Source organism: Ceratosolen solmsi, unplaced genomic scaffold, assembly GCF_000503995.2.
Source record: "Ceratosolen solmsi marchali unplaced genomic scaffold, CerSol_1.0 scaffold11, whole genome shotgun sequence".
Taxonomy (NCBI): Eukaryota; Metazoa; Arthropoda; class Insecta; order Hymenoptera; family Agaonidae; genus Ceratosolen; species Ceratosolen solmsi.
Genome location: NW_011948416.1, coordinates 6,340,789 through 6,357,515, shown reverse-complemented (window position 1 = coordinate 6,357,515; position 16,727 = coordinate 6,340,789). Strand labels below are relative to the sequence as shown.

The 16,727-nt window shown below is 31.0% G+C and overlaps 1 protein-coding gene across 1 annotated transcript in view; it reads left to right on the top strand.

Annotated features, from left to right (window-relative positions):
• The window catches only part of LOC105359480 (rho guanine nucleotide exchange factor 17), a 101,773-nt gene extending 92,454 nt beyond the window's left edge, over positions 1-9,319 (top strand). Inside the window, 12 exon segments of the mRNA XM_011496093.1 lie at positions 100-386; positions 834-971; positions 1,558-1,652; positions 2,122-2,344; positions 2,650-2,741; positions 4,345-4,612; positions 4,995-5,102; positions 6,970-7,206; positions 7,482-7,549; positions 7,813-8,139; positions 8,419-8,589; positions 8,940-9,319. Of these exon segments, the coding sequence (XP_011494395.1) occupies positions 100-386; positions 834-971; positions 1,558-1,652; positions 2,122-2,344; positions 2,650-2,741; positions 4,345-4,612; positions 4,995-5,102; positions 6,970-7,206; positions 7,482-7,549; positions 7,813-8,139; positions 8,419-8,589; positions 8,940-9,319 (2,394 nt within the window).
• Positions 9,320-16,727: the final 7,408 nt, after the last annotated feature.

Below are 16,727 nucleotides of genomic sequence, written 5' to 3'. Positions count from 1 at the left end.
ACATAAAATCGAAAGTCGTTCCCAATTTCGATAAGCCCTTTATTTTAACGACAGTGTCACTCGCTTAACCAACAAGAGACAAAATCATAAAATTCACAGACCATGGAGCGCGAGCACAAGGGAAAACTTGGCTTGGACCAACTGCTGATCAAGCCCGTGCAAAAGATCCCGCGCTACGAGCTACTGATCCAGCGGCTGCTCAAGCACACTGACACATCACATCCGGATTACGAGCTACTTACCGCCGCACTGAAGGAGGTTCACGAGCTCGTCGTAAAGATCAATTGCACGGAACGGGAGTCACTCGAGTGGGAGCAACAACAGACGACCTTGAAGGAGGTGCAGTCCCTTGTTGAGGGCTTGGCTGGAATTGTAACCAACGACAGGCGAGTAGGATTACCTATCCATTTATTTTCTTTTACATCGCAATTTATTCAATTAGTTCGTCTTCCTGGTATTTTTAACTGTCCTCGTGTGATACGAGGCGAAAGTTTCTTTTGTAACGAATTATGTTCGACTGTGAATTGCAAAAAAATATTTTATGATCGGTTGAAAAATGTATAAAGCTCTATGAACTCTATAAAGTTTTATTTTTATTTTTCATTTAATTTACAAAGGGTAAATCTATTGTTCCCACCATCATTAATTTTTCCAATTATCGAGTGCTTCAAATTAAAATTACATTTCATGCAACTAATGAATATCAGTGAATACCTCATTAATTATGTAATCTCTCTCTCTCTCTCTCTCTCTCTCTCTCTATCTATCTATCTCTCTCTAAACTTTATCTCTTTGTCTCTATCGTATTTAAAATCGTCTGATTTCCTTAACAGGGCTTTCATTCGGCATGATCTAGTAAGTATTGCATCGAATCAAGGCACGCGGAAGGAACGGGGGCTTTTTCTGTTCTCGGATCTTCTCGTTATCACTAGCATAAAACGACGAAGTGGAACTATTAGGAAACCATCTACGTTAGTATAAATTATTTGCGTTTTAATTTTCGATTTACGAACATACAACGATTACAAATAGCAATGGATAAATTTACGGTTATTATAAGCATAGATATTTAGAACAAGTTTCACTAGTTATTACATTACGTCGAAAATTTTATAAATAAACTTGCCTATAAAATACCGAAGGCTACATTGCAATAAAATAGCCAACATAATCATAGCTAAGTATTGGCAAAATCTATTATAAATAATGTTATTAGTATTTTAGTCTTTAGAGACTCCTCTTTTCTGTTAAAGAACTTTTGTCAATGAACATTTCATTCTATTATATCCGCTTCTCTATTTCAAAATTTTGTATTAGAAAGACAAATTTTTACCATGCACACATTTCACATTTTTGAAGATAAAATCTTACTACTAAATTAAATACTAATAAATTTACAATATTGCCTATTATAAAATAATATAAATTTATATAGTTTGTATTTAAAATGGCAAAGTGAAATTAAAAATCATTATGCTAATTGAGAACTCAATTTACAAAGCATTTTAATAACGCATACATTTATTAATGAGACGATTCATTCTTTTTTTTCAACAGAAGCTCTTGTCCAAATAGTTTAGTTGGATTATTAGAAGCGAACAAATACAAGATGCTAATGAGGATTTCATTAGATGATTTGGAAGTTATGAAAGGTAACTAACTCATTACTAACGATCTATATATAAATATTCGCATTTGCATTTCTTTAATATCACACATTATTATTATTATTATTATTATTATTGTTATTATTATTATTATTATTATACATTCATTTCATTAAAATTTATGAAATAAATAACGACTATTTATAACAATTTAGCAAAATGATAAAAGCCCCTAATTAATAAAATATCTATTAATAAGAAATTATGTCTTATATGAGAGTCAGTTTGGGAGTTATTATGTTAATACCTTTAGGCATTTCTTTAGATAATGACTTTCATTCCAGTAGGCATGATTGTTATGTTATTAATTTTTGTTATTGTATGTTAATGTTGAGAATAAAGAGCATTTATTACTTATAAATGGATGTCTTGGGAGCTTACAACTAGAAACTACTAACTTTTATTATTAAATGAAAAGCCTAAAGCAGTCGGGGAAAACTGTTTGGTTTTCCAGCCAAAGATGAGAACCTGAGACGTATGGCGCGTGAAGTCGATTACTTAAGAGAGGATTGCGCGACCCTGAATCAGTTGCAGGAGCTTGCAGCAACTCTACACGGAGCTAAACAGCAGCTGGAAGATCTCATTAGGGAGATGCTTGGGCAGACGCAAAAACAATTGGCAGAACGAAATGCGGCTCATTCGCAATTGGCTTGCTTAGAGCTTACGCTCAATACACAGTAAGTAATTAGCGAGGAATGATACTTTAGAAATATGGAAAAATAGATGTCCCGAAAATGCACCAATCCTGCTTAATAAATATATTACCATCACTTGGTTCAAGAGTAAAACATATTTTTATCAAACTTTGAGCTTGGGTATAAATTGATAAATTTTATTATTTCAATTTCCTATAATGTAATGCACAACTCATAGTAATACCTATGATTTAGAAATAGAAGATTAAATTAATTTAAGAAATACTTTTTATTGCTAGCTGAGATTTGTTGCAATTTTCTGTTAAACAAATGTGAAATAATTTCAGAGCTGGGATGGAAAATATTTCGGTAATGTTTGCAAAGCCAGATAAACGAGCCAGTTGGGAGGAAAGCTTCAACGAAGCTAAACAAAAATTAGGTAAGTCATTGAGAATTGGTTTATCTCCAAGGAATCAATAATATTTATGATAGTAATCGAAAATTCATTAAGCAAGGTCTCGATTAATTTATTATTCATTTATTTATTTTTTTTACTATGCAGTTTATGCATTATGTTTTCATTTTTCATTTTTCAAGTTTAGTAAAGAGCGATTTTTCAAGGAATTTAAAAGCAACTTGTTAGTAAATATTTTATTTTACATTGTCCTCGTTAATTTAGTATCATCATGTAAAAAGTTTTATAAGCAATTAAAAATTTAAATATTATACACGCGTATGATTATGCATGCTGCAGCACTTTCCAATTAATGGAAATTTTAACGAATAATTAATAAAAGATATTATTTTATAATTTATCGTGATTCATTCAATTTTAAAAAATATGTTCCGAATATTGTTGCTTTGTGACTGTCACGGTTAAGACAAATTGCTTTAATAAATTTAACCAAAAATAACATTATGTTGCATTGTATAGTTATAATATTATTCAATAATATATGAAGGATGTGTCATGGGCATCGTAAAAGATAATAATCATAATATTTCGATGATTAAAATATTTAATTACTGTAATTTATAATTTTATCTCTTCTTTCATTCAAGATTAACAATAAAAAAAATTGAAGCTTCAGTGATTATTAAAAAAGCATTATAAAAATTTATTCCAAATAATACTCTTAAATTATTCTTAGAAAAGTTTACTTATCCATGCTTTAGATTAATTGTAATCGATCGCAACAAGAATTTATTGATTTTTCGATTATTTAATTATCAATTATATTGTATTTTATTACATTGTTACTTGATTTACTTGATTAGTTTTCGACAACTTTTTGCAATTATTTAATAAACCTCTGTGCTGTTTATTGAAATTCAATGTACCTACAAGTGTCCTTTTGTGTTTGAAAATTTCAAATCATCAGTCTGCCGTAAAAGTCTGAAAAAATTCTAATTCTCCATCCATATAAATAACTGTCAATAATAAATAATGAATAAAACATGGATTTGAATTTGATGCGGATTTGAAATAGAGATGTCGTAAATGAGAAATGGCCTTAAAATTGAACCGAAGGCGCCATCTCTCGAGTTTATACGAATTTATCGAATAATTCCCATATACGTCAATCATTCCTTTTATCATTTATCAATTTATCATTTACCGTTTCCTATATAATTCATTAAAGGCCATAAAAAAAAAAATATATATATATATGTTTCGGCAAATGCGTGATAATAAAAACTCTATCGTAACTGTATTGGACAATTTACAACAGCTTGTTGCCTTATTCTCCATTGGTTTATACTAGTACGAAATACTATAATTTTCTCGACTCCCCTTATATAAACACTCGAATGTCATATAAATCAATTGTACAGCAAGAAAAAAAGAAGGAAAATCACTTAAAATCATTCGAACGAAAGTCAAAATATTCTCAACGCTAAGCTAGTCCACGCCAAAGTACACATTGCTTCATTGGGTAAAAAAAAAATGTCTTAATTTACATGGCAATTAGTATCAACATAATCGCGTCAAAGCCTTTATACGAGCAACATTATAATGATAATTGGCCTTTTTCTCTCAGCTGCCTCGACGGATCGCAGACCAGTACCTGAGTTCGTTGGGCCGTTGCCAATCAGGAAAACGCGAGCGGGTCTGCAGTTTACGTGCGCGGCCCCGACGCTCGCCAACAGCCAGGGCGTCCGAGATGTCTGGGTTTGCAATAGCGACGGCTACGTCGGCCAGGTCTGCGTGCTCAGCCTAAGTCCCGAGCCCCCGCAGGTTACCTCTTGCAATGGTGTGTGCAACGCGAGGATCCTCTGTGTCGCCGGGATTCCCGCCTGCACGTCCGTGTGAGTTTTTCGAGCATCATTTGCGATAATTGTTATAATTGATTAAAAAATACCGTATTCAAATGATAAGGAACATGTAATTATGCTTTAAGAATTATTATTATTATTATGTTTTTTATTATTGTTATCATTACTATTATCACCTCTAGGGCATTGATTTTTTTATTATTTATTTCGTTAATATTGTAAATTGATGAAGTTGAGATTATTTTTAATATCTTATTGATTTTGATTCTATTTTTTTTTTCTGCCATTATGTAAAATGCACAAAATAATGACTGTCGATATCAATATTTATTAATTACACATTCGTTAAAAAATTATCTCTAGAATAGCATTTAATACAGGAATTTGTAATATTATATTCCTACGCTCTTTATAGACCGAATTCCTGTGCACCTATTAACAATGCCTCCATAAATAATAAAAGTGGTATCGGTGTCGTGGTGCAAAATACGGACACAAGTAGTGGCAATATTCAACTGGACAGGTACTCGGATAATTTGAAATTGTTCTCATTGTTTCTAATACTTACAATGTAATGTGAGCATAATACCTGCATGATAGAATAACAGTATTAGAAGTGTTTATGCAGGATTATCGAGCTAATATACTGTCGAACAAAACTTTTGTATGACTTGGTGATTGACTAATACTAACAATATGTTTTCCCAAGCTAATATTATTGTTTCATTTCGAAAGATTGTTTTAATAATTAATATCGGTCAGGACATTTTTAAATTACATCACTTTATTGCGTATTGTATTTTTCGGCAATATAAACTAAAATACGCATTTGATAAAAAGAAATTTCAAATGATATTGAGATAATTATTCAGAACGTACAGACAGATATACTTGCCAAGGATAATTAATTTGCCTTTATGTTCTTATTTGGGATTTTAAATATAATTTTTGCATTCTTAATTGAACACGTTATTATCAATATGTATGGTTATTGGATCTCCTTTAAAACTTAATGATTTACTTATAAAGTATTCTGTAAATAAATATATCATAATAATCGGAAATAAAGCTGTATGAAAGATTTTATATATCATTGCTTTCGTACATCAGTAAATTTTTCTTTTTGGCATAATTTAAATAATCTAGATTTTCCTAATTTAATTTGTCGCTTTAAAAATATCTAATATAATAAATAATACAATTACATATATTTTTACTGCTCATATTTTAATTATAAGATCAAATCAAATTTCTCACACACGCGCACGCACGGACGCACGCACAAAATACCTACGCACACAAAACACGTACACGCATAAACACATGCGCGCGCAAACACACAATTTTATCCTCAACTAATAACTTTTACTTAATGTTTTAATATATTTTTATATACATGTGTCGTTGAGTTAATCAATTATTGATTTTATTAAAATATAAGTGTACGCGCATACGTGAATTTTTCGTCATTGATACTAATTTTTCGAAAGTTAGAACCAGAAAAAGGTTTTAGTTATTTACGTTTTTCAAAGCCGAAGCCTAATTCGTCGCCTATGAGTTAGAAAATTCTTTGGCTAATTAGCCGACAATGGACGGATATTATGAATTTATTGTGACAAGGTACTACATAGGGATCTTAAAATAACAAAGTGTGCGATATATTGTGCCGCAATAGGTGGCTAAGTCGAGCTCTCAAAGTTGATTCCCATTCTGCTTTCGACTATTCGAATACCAAACTCGTTACTTTTTTCCATTAACTTTTCTTGCCAATTTTACAGATCCGAGTAATCCTCGTCCCCGCCTCCCTCATCGCTCAACCCCTCCCTTCTTCTCGCGCTTATTCTCAGCACACAATTCATTGCCACGGTCACTACACATAGAACGTGTATAGGAGCATTACCGTAAATGGGCAAGTCGAGTGTTGATATCCACGGCGCATTGCCAATTCCTCTTAAAAATGATTATTTAAATCATGCCTTGATTATGCAGGTTGAAATATATTGTTCTCAAGATATTACTTTTGAAATAATCACGACGGCATTACTTCTTTTATAATACACTGCAATGCAGCACAATGCGAAACTATTATTCAGTAAATTTATGAACTTCTTTTTGTTAAAAACTTCTTCTTGTTGTTAAATCTAATGTAAATGATTATTTTACATTAAATGTGTGCAATAATTAGCCCGAATATATTTGCAACAGTTGATAATTTTGCAATTCTGATCATTTAGTTGATTCGGTGGCTTAGAAAAACATTTGATAGACTCCTCCGCCCACGACCACGGCGTTTTCAAAGGATTACATGTTGATATTACAAGTTGAAAGCTTTCGATCGCTCTATTCCACAATGACGTTCTTAAATGTTAATGCAATTTTTAATATCGCAGCTCAAGTTCAGACGACTCGGATTCGGACGACATTCCATGCGCGGACACAGCGAGCACGTCGTTTGGCGGCGACGTGTCGAGCCTCGAGGGTGGCACCATCGACGAGGACTTTAACCAGCCGACCATGTGGTTGGGTACCGAGGATGGCTGTGTGCACGTCTACAATTGTAGCGACAATATACGAATTAAAAAAAATAAGATTAAATTGCAGCACGGGAGTAGCGTACACTGTATTATGTAAATTACCGATTACTCTCGTCATTTCATTAGTTCCGGTATCGAAAATTCTGTTTCCACGACCAGATGACTCGTCGACAAAATTAAATTGAACCGTTGAAAGAAAAAAGATTGAAAAAAACGTAGTTAAAATAATACTAATAAATTAATGTCTAAATTAATAATAAAATAATTCCATAACTGACTTCTCGATACCGGGCTAATTTACATTTATGTGAACGTTTACAGGCAATTGACATCGATGACTAAATTTTTTAATTCTCGGTCTTTCCCAGATATTTGGACAATAAAGTATTTGTATCGTTGGCGAATGGCGACATTACCGTCTATTCAAGGGACCATCGTAAGTACAATTATTAATGCCAATAATAAGACAATAATAAATTCAGCGAATTATTCAGTAGAGCTTGTATAGCGAATATAAAGCGATAATAGATATAAAGTAGCGTTAGGCGCCGTAAACTACAGAGGTTATATTGAAAATTTCATTCCACTACGAGAGCAATTACAAAAGCGATACGTGCGTGTGTTGATGGGTGGGTCGCGATGGTCAGGGTCGAACGCTAATGCGAAAGTACAAAAAACCACATTTTACAATCTTTCTAGTCGGCGGTTGGAATACAATGGATCCGACGACTCTGTCCGTCGGCACGGTAGCGTCGCCCGTCACGAAAATGCTGCCCGTCTCGGGTAAGCTCTGGTGCGCCAATCACAATACCATTAAGATACTCAATACTTACACCCTGGACATCGAGCACGCATTTTGCGTGGGCAGCGACAACAATCGGCCGATTTCCTGTATGGCGAGCTCTGGCGGACTGGGAGTATGGATATCGCTGCACAACAGCGCGGTCCTCAAACTGTTTCACGCGGGCAGCTACGAATGTCTTGCCGACGTCAACATCGCACCTCCAGTGACAAACATGCTTGCCAGTAAGTGTCGACTCGGACTAAGTATTTGGCTCGTAAGCCATTTAATGGAGATTCGCGGGAGGAAGTAAGCCGGGTGCAACTTATGGGCGATATAGCCGCACCGTGAAACGGTCGTCTCCGCTAGAAATATCGACTCCTAATTAAAAAAGAGCCGAAGCCCAGGCGTACCTTTCGATAAACGCTTTACCATCTCCTACCGCAGTGTTCTCAATGCGCAGGCCCCAAGCTTCTGTTCGCACTGCGAAATTTATTTTAACAAACACATTCCTCTCGTTGCAGATTGCGATGACATAATACGACAGCACAAGGCCGCGTGCTTAAGGGTTACCGCATTACTGGCGTGCAACGAACTTTTGTGGATTGGTACTAGCGCCGGTGTTCTTCTAACCGTACCCATCCCTCACATCAAGCCATCGACGCAAAGGATGTCGCAAGCACCCTCGGTTACTGGTACGTATACCTCGCCCATGGCTTACGAATATTCATTGTAGCTGGGATCGTCCAAATGACGCATCCAAAGGCAGATCCGAGCACACTACCGAGACAACGAGATATACCTCTCGAATCTTTTGCCTGGAAACTTGCAAATATAATGTACCTTGCTTGACGCTAGTGCCGCTCCTTTTAGAAGCGAGGACAACAGGCATTGAACCGAGCCAATTCTCAATTATTCTCTGTGATGTTCAAGTTTAAGACTTTACTATAATGACCAGCACGATTAATCATTACGTCACGATTGCTGGCACGATTACTGCTCGCGACGATGTCCGCTCATAACGTTTTTGTCCACTTAATTGCAGGTATACCCCACGGTCATACTGGTCACGTGCGCTTCCTCACCTGCGTGGAAATTGCTAGTCCGCCGAAGATCGAACCACGCCCGAAGGTGAGCCGCTACTCGCTGAAGGGCGGTAGGTCTCTGGTGGCCCAACAAAGTAGCGTAAGCAGTTCGAGCAGTACAGGGAGCGCCGGCAGCTGCATCGCTACCGAGCGCGGCCGTCTCCTCGTCATATCCGGCGGCGATGGCTACGAGGACTTCCGCGGACCTCAGGCCTCGGCGGAGCTGCAGGCGGGTCGTGAAGACTCGACAAATCACCTGCTGCTGTGGAAGGTTGGTATAATGATAGGACGGCCGAGCCTAGGCCGAATCATCATCTTCTACGGGCTAAAAGTGAATTAAACGTAACGGATAGTACGAGGTAGTAAACGGTTGTACAGGGGCCTTGTAAAGCTGCAATAAAAGGCAGAAAATCCGAGGAAATATTAGAGGAGAAAAGGTACATTAATATTTAACTGCTAATTGTAGAGAGAATTGTGGCTTATGGAAATGAACTGTGGCACAATGTCTCTGCGCAATGTAAATCGATTTTTTCACAATTCCACTGGGTCGTGCTTTCTAATTCGATAAACTGTAATATACTTTCTCATTCAGCCACGGGAATACGTGAATGGATATTCAATTTAGCTCCCATTTGGATACTTGTGATTGAAAATTTTCACTTTCCTTTGATTCTTTAAATAATCAATGTACGCCACGGCACCATAGCCTTGTGGCGCTTATTCGTACATTACGTAACCACTACTCGCGCCAAAAATACACTTTAGTCAATTCTTAATTGTTTGTATTATCTTCTGCGTCGTATCTTTTGCGCTCGTAGTAGAAGATCCGTGTACTCTGCTACATGAACTACGTGTAAATAATAATGAACTTTTGACGTAAATCATCATTGCAGGTTTGATAAAGTTTAATACTAGAAGGTCCAGGAATGGATCATTGTGATGACTTTAGTAGCACCAACGATGTCGTTGGCCATGATACGCCAACGCGTTTGTGGCGATCGTTGTTGCTTAAGCAGCAGCAGCAGCAGCAGCAGCAGCAGCAGCAGCAACAGCGGCAGCGGAGGCGGCAACTTGATGATGATTTCCGGCGATGACGAGGTCGAGCACTCCGCGACAGGAGGTCCACACTTCAATTTGCTTGCAGAGAGTATGACTCCTCTACGCGATAGTGAACGGTCCGCCCTTTTAGTTCGACTTACCTCATCTCGGTGATCGAGATTAGAGAAGCAAGTTCAATTTTGTCGTGTGCGGATACTATTTCCTTAATCTTGTGGTTCTTTGATTATTATGGCGACATAACTGATGGATCGCAAAATAAATTTAAACTAGATGTAACTTTGGAATATGATGCTGAAGACCAAGAGTAACCGAGAGATATATTTAGTTAGAACGATCAAAATAATTTCACCTTGCCATTTCTATTGGATGAACGGATATCGGTGGAGTTCAATGCAGCATTGCGCTCAACTACCACGTTAATTATGCAAGAGAGCGTTTAACTTTACGTTAATAAATAAAATAGTACATCTCATTAGAGGATAAACGAATCGATAAGTTTTATATTTTTTGCCTCGGTAATGCCGTAAGGAAAGAAGAAAGTTTTTAAAACATTCTATAATATATTATACAATTAATCTGAAAGAAGTATAGATGAAACATTCGTACAATTTATCCTTTCAGAGATATGTAAACATTTTGCAAGTATCGGTGGTTTTAAAGGTAATATCTGTTGTATAATATTGCTTTATAACGTACGATATTTGCGTTAAAAATAATGGAATACAGACTATAAATTACATTTTATATTTCATGAAATATTGGATGATTAATTGGACAACAAATGCGACAGTTTAATGTCTGTATTCCAGTACTGTAAAATCCATTAGTGGAATAATATTATTATATAAATATATAACTATTATAAAAATTTGTTGTATGCTGAATTTCTTGTTACATGAATGTATAATACTTTTATACATTGAAAATTAAAAACTAAGACAGATATCTGTGATGCGTGAATAAAGTTCGATAGCATATGCAAGCATTTTTTTGTAACGTAAAATTTCACTGAAAATTTTTATTCTAAACTATAAGGAAACAAGAGAAATTATAACAATTTTCTTTCTACGATTTAAAAATGCAAAATAAAAATATGGCAGCTTAAATAGATTGTAATCAATAAATTTAATCTATGAATCCACAGGGGTGGCATAAACTTTATGAAGTTATGCTTTCATATATAAATTTATAATTGAGACATCAAATATTTAATTGAACTAAATATTAAATATTTGTAATGAAATTACAAAATAAATGTGCGGAAAACTCAGTGATGAAAAACATTGAAATATAATATTACTAATATAATGTATATTGTAAAATCGATACCTTTGATTTTTGAATAAGCATTAATGGATTAAAGGAGAATATTTATTTTGGCGATAAAATAAATTTTGTAAGAAAGAAGCCAAGTGACTATATTTTGGCCTCTCTTAATCTTTCGTAACAAAGAATCGTCGTTTCTTTATTTGTTCCTTCCTCTCTACAAGGGAAAATGTTTTATCTTTTGGAGTTGTCAAAACGTTCATATGTTTTCATGATAAACTTTACTATTTTATATTCTCCGATTATGTATTTGTTAATAAGTTTTTATTATTTTTATTTTGCTTAAGAGATATAATTACTCTATAAAAATAACATATGACATGGTAGCTGAGATGCACATCATATGTTATGAATGTTAAATAATGTTTAGTAAAGTACCTGAATGGAGTTGATGATATACCGAGCTTATACGTAGATAGAAAAGTCACGAAACATTTTTTCGTGCATATTTTCACATCATGTGAGGCGCGCCGATTTGTAAATCGAATGAATATTTTAAAATGTGCTGTACTTTTTCAAGTATGAACAAGTGCCAAAATCTACGTCTAACTCAGTGAAAATAATCCGATATCTTTTGAAAAACAGAATGTTGGGATAATGAATCATGCTTTCTTTTACAAATAAATCAGCGACAGAAATTTTCAAAAATAGATTTTTCAAATTTTTTTAATGAACATGTATAATTTTTATTATCCATTGTGCGGAATCCCCTTTCTAATTAGAACATTTAAAAAGTGACAGAGATCAAAATTATATTAAAGTATGTACACTAATTTTTAATAAAATATCTTTTGATATGTATACATATATCCATATACATATGCACATATAATGCATACGAAAGTATTAACACGCATACACAATTACTATACATATATACATAAATTGTAGATGTATAGATAGGTGTGGGTATGCATATGTATATAAAAAAAAAATATAAAGATTATAAAGATTGCTTAAGTGTGTAAATAGCCGCATATTACTTTATAAAATATCTTTTACAATAGTTGTTATCTATAATAAATTATTAACGTATATATATATATTTAAAGCAACAAAAATAATTTTACGTTTACTGTAAACAGAAAGTATAAATATAGCGAATGTATAAACCAATTTTAGTAGAATTTTTGAATCTACAATTATGTTTACCATCTATTTATAAATTTTATATCGAAAAAATTTTAAATCGCCATCATAAAAAAAAAGTATCTTATTTATTACAATCAGATGGACAGAACTTTTTATTTTTACTCTATAAAAATGGAATTTAAATGTATTATCTTTTAATAAAGTTGAATCTTTTATTAATTGTATTATACTAGGATTTATTATTATGCTGGTATTTTTATTAATATATTAATAAATGTATTTTACTAATTCTATTTGATTACTTAATTTAATTATTTAATTATATTTCTTTAATGGGTAATCTTAAATTTTTAATTCAGAATAAACTAAGTACAAAATCATTTGAAAATATGTTTTAATATACATGTCAATTTTCATTATTGTCTTTAAAAAAGAAATGAAAATTTTAGTAAATTTTAGGATACATATTTATTATTTAAGAACGAGCTATTCTATAAGTTATATATAATATTAAAAATTATTACTAATATTATTTATCATATCTAATATTGAATAATTAAAAATTACTTTTCTTTCAAACTAAAGATAATCAAATATATAAATATTCTATAAATTGTAAGCATTGATGCGTCTTTAGCAAAGACAAAAGCTAATTATATTTAAGAGATCATGGTACATTATTTTGAAAATGTATCTTATATTATTGTATATGATATTTTCAATTTAAAAGAAATTTAATTAATTGTCAAATTTTATACATTGAGAAGAATTGCAAGTTATGTAACGTTGTAATAAACACAATTGATTAGATTTAATTAGCAAATGTTGTGAAATATATAATTATATATAATGGTATGGTAATGGTCTTATTCACTTGTATGTATGATAATAATGTACATCGAGTTAAGGAGAGAATATTTTGATGTAATATTTATTACAGTACATTGCATGTGTTGTAATACGATTCATATTGTGGAATAATTCAAAGTTGAGTAAAACGATGAATATATATATATATACGCATTTATATATATATATATATACATACATACATACACGCGCGCGCGGGCGCGTACTCACACGCACGCACGCACGCACGCACGCACACGCACACGCGCGCGCGCACACACACACACACACACACACACACATATATATATACATATATATATATATATATATATATATACATATAATGTAATTTACAGTGTTTTAATTACAAGCAAAGCATATTCCATTTCATTCCCATGTTTTCTTAATCCCACAATGTTTCAATATTAAATAAATCTGTTTTAAAAACCAATTTTACAAACATTCAGCATTTAATTTTAATATTTAAAATATATTACAATATATTTTAAATAATATTGTAAACACAAATTATTGATTTTTATTTTATATATTAAAAATATAATATACTTATCGTAACTTTGACAATAGCTAATGAAAATGATTATATTTGATATATTTGTTTCTTCATTAAAATTTACCAAAACTTTAACGTAACTTGAATTTATTTATTTGTTCAATTATTGCAAAAATAAATAGATAATAATTTTTCATTTATACTTGAAAATTGTAATATTATTATTACTATGTATTAATATTTAATATAATAATTATGAATATGTTTAATAAATCGTATTAGAATTCAACAATATTTCCACTAGAAATTTCATACTATTAAGAATTTCAAATGTATCAAGAATATTAATTGAATAGAACTAGTTAATTATATTTTTAAATGCGTATTTATACATCTACTTATGTCTTTATACTTACTGATTTAATTATTTAAGCATCCATTATACTATTTACATTGTTATTACCAATAAAATCTAAGTTGACGTTACTTCTTATATACTACTAAAAGCTACAGTTAGAACTGCAATATTATTCGATTAGGCTAATTATGAGTTTAAGTTAAAATCTATTATTTTAATATATATATATATATATGCAGTGGCTAAATTTATGTAAACATTAATAGAAAACATTAATGAAATATCATGTTGAAATATATTAAATACAATGTATTAAGGATATGAAGTATTCCATAATTATTTACCATTTGATATACATAATTAATGAAAGAAATGATTACTTAGAAAGTATTTTATAAATTATTATGAATAATAATTTTTAAAAGAAATTGTTATTTTTAGATTGTAATATTTACATTAAATAATTATTATGTGAGTATGTATTTCATGTTTTTATGAAATTAATATTTATAGTTTTTGATTAAAACTTGAATATTTTAAATTTTTATAGTAAAGTAATCAAGTAGAGAAATTAGTGGCTTTAAAAAGTGGTATTCGAAACAATAAATTACAATTGAAATCGATTAAATTTATACTTGTAAAAATTCGTGTTTATTTATTTATTTAAGGTATGTTAATCAGTGATTTATTATGCTTCATAATACACAATATTGACATAAGAAATTTCTAATTACAAACCCATTGATGTTAATAAGTAGTTATAAAAACTTAAAATAAATGTTTTATATTTGTATAACACTTGACATAAGCAACCAAGACTTTTTAGAGGTAAGTATAAAATTTATAAAAATTATATTTTATTTTATTTTCTCATGAATAATAATTTTAATGAAGTGGTATTTTTATTATAATAATCTGTCTACACTTTCATATATTTTCATATACTTTCAAAAAAATCTTTTAAATATTCTTCTTTAGAAGAAGTAAACTCACATTGAGGAAAACAATATTCCCAATGATAAAACTTTTCTCGGAGGAATTTTATTTAATTTACTGTTATCAGTTAAGTTATCGTAGGCGATATTTGTATAACATACTCAAAACTTCATATCCTGTTAATAAAATGTATAAAGATGATTTAATGGTTGATGATAATTTTCATAATTATTTTTTATAAATTTCCATTGAATCCATTGAACATAGAAGCACGGATCGATAGTTAATAGTAATAAGATAAAATAATATTGTGTATTTTCTTTTATTAATTGCAATTATAGCATATATTTTGCTTGACTTTTGTTGTCGGTTCTTTTAATATGCCTGATATTTCATAAAAATATTAAAAAACTGCAAGCTCTGCACGTACAATCTCATTGCAGTCGACTCTAATTTAAAATTTCTCTGTACAATCCTCTAGTTTATAACATCATTTTTTATTTCATCTTAAGATTAGAAGTTTGAAAATAATTTAAATCTTTTATTACAGACATTATGCGATCACTATAATTTTTGGTTGGTTGCAGACCTCTCGGGCTGATTATTTTAAAATGTATAAATTATAATTATTTTATTATATTCATTATAAAGATAAATAATAAATATGAAGTATAACATGTTTAAAGGAAAAGCTTTTAAACAACTGCAATGTAATAAAATTATTCGCATTACTCAAATTAAACTAATCATTTCCTGAGAATCAATTAAATTTGTTATAACATATAAGAGTATAAAAAGAAATGTTATAAAAAAATATTCTGTAAGCTGTATTTTAGTCACACATTATGTTTCAATATACTTATCATTAATTATATTTTTCATTATTAATTGTCTTGAGCTTTATGAGCATTTTTTCTGCATCCTCTTCTTTTTGCATTTATTTATTCTCTCTCATACGTTCCATCAGTTCAAAACATTAAGTTTCATTCATAATGTACTGGAAAGATAAAACATTTGAATTTTCTTACAGAAAATGTGTGCTTTCGAAAGAATTAATACTTTTTTAAAATTTTTAATGAAATTTATAATTAATAGGATGTCTCAATATTTACATACATTCATTATAAGGACATAATACTATTAATATATTGAAAAAATAAAACTGTCTTCTTTATTTCACTTTCGTATCATTTACTGTTTTCTTAATAATTTGAAATCAAATTATTTCATATATGTTATGTAGTTACTTTAATTAATAGTGTATAAAAGTTCATATTGTATTATATTCTATTTTAATGTACTTTTTGAGATTATTTATTATATATAAATTAGGGTTTATAGAAAATTCATATAAGTTGCTTGTTTGTTTATATAACTTACATCTCAGAACTATATATTATGTTTGAACAATTATTATGGAAAATTTTACCAAAATTTTTTACTTTAAAAGCCTTGTTATTCTTTATTATCATGAAAATAAAGAGTGTTTCCGAAAACTGCAACATAACATCTATGTATGTATTAACTTCAGCGTTAGCGCTGCTATAAAAGTCAAAAGTATTATATTTAAATACCGGCATTCCAATTAGCAAACTTTTTTTATTTTATCAT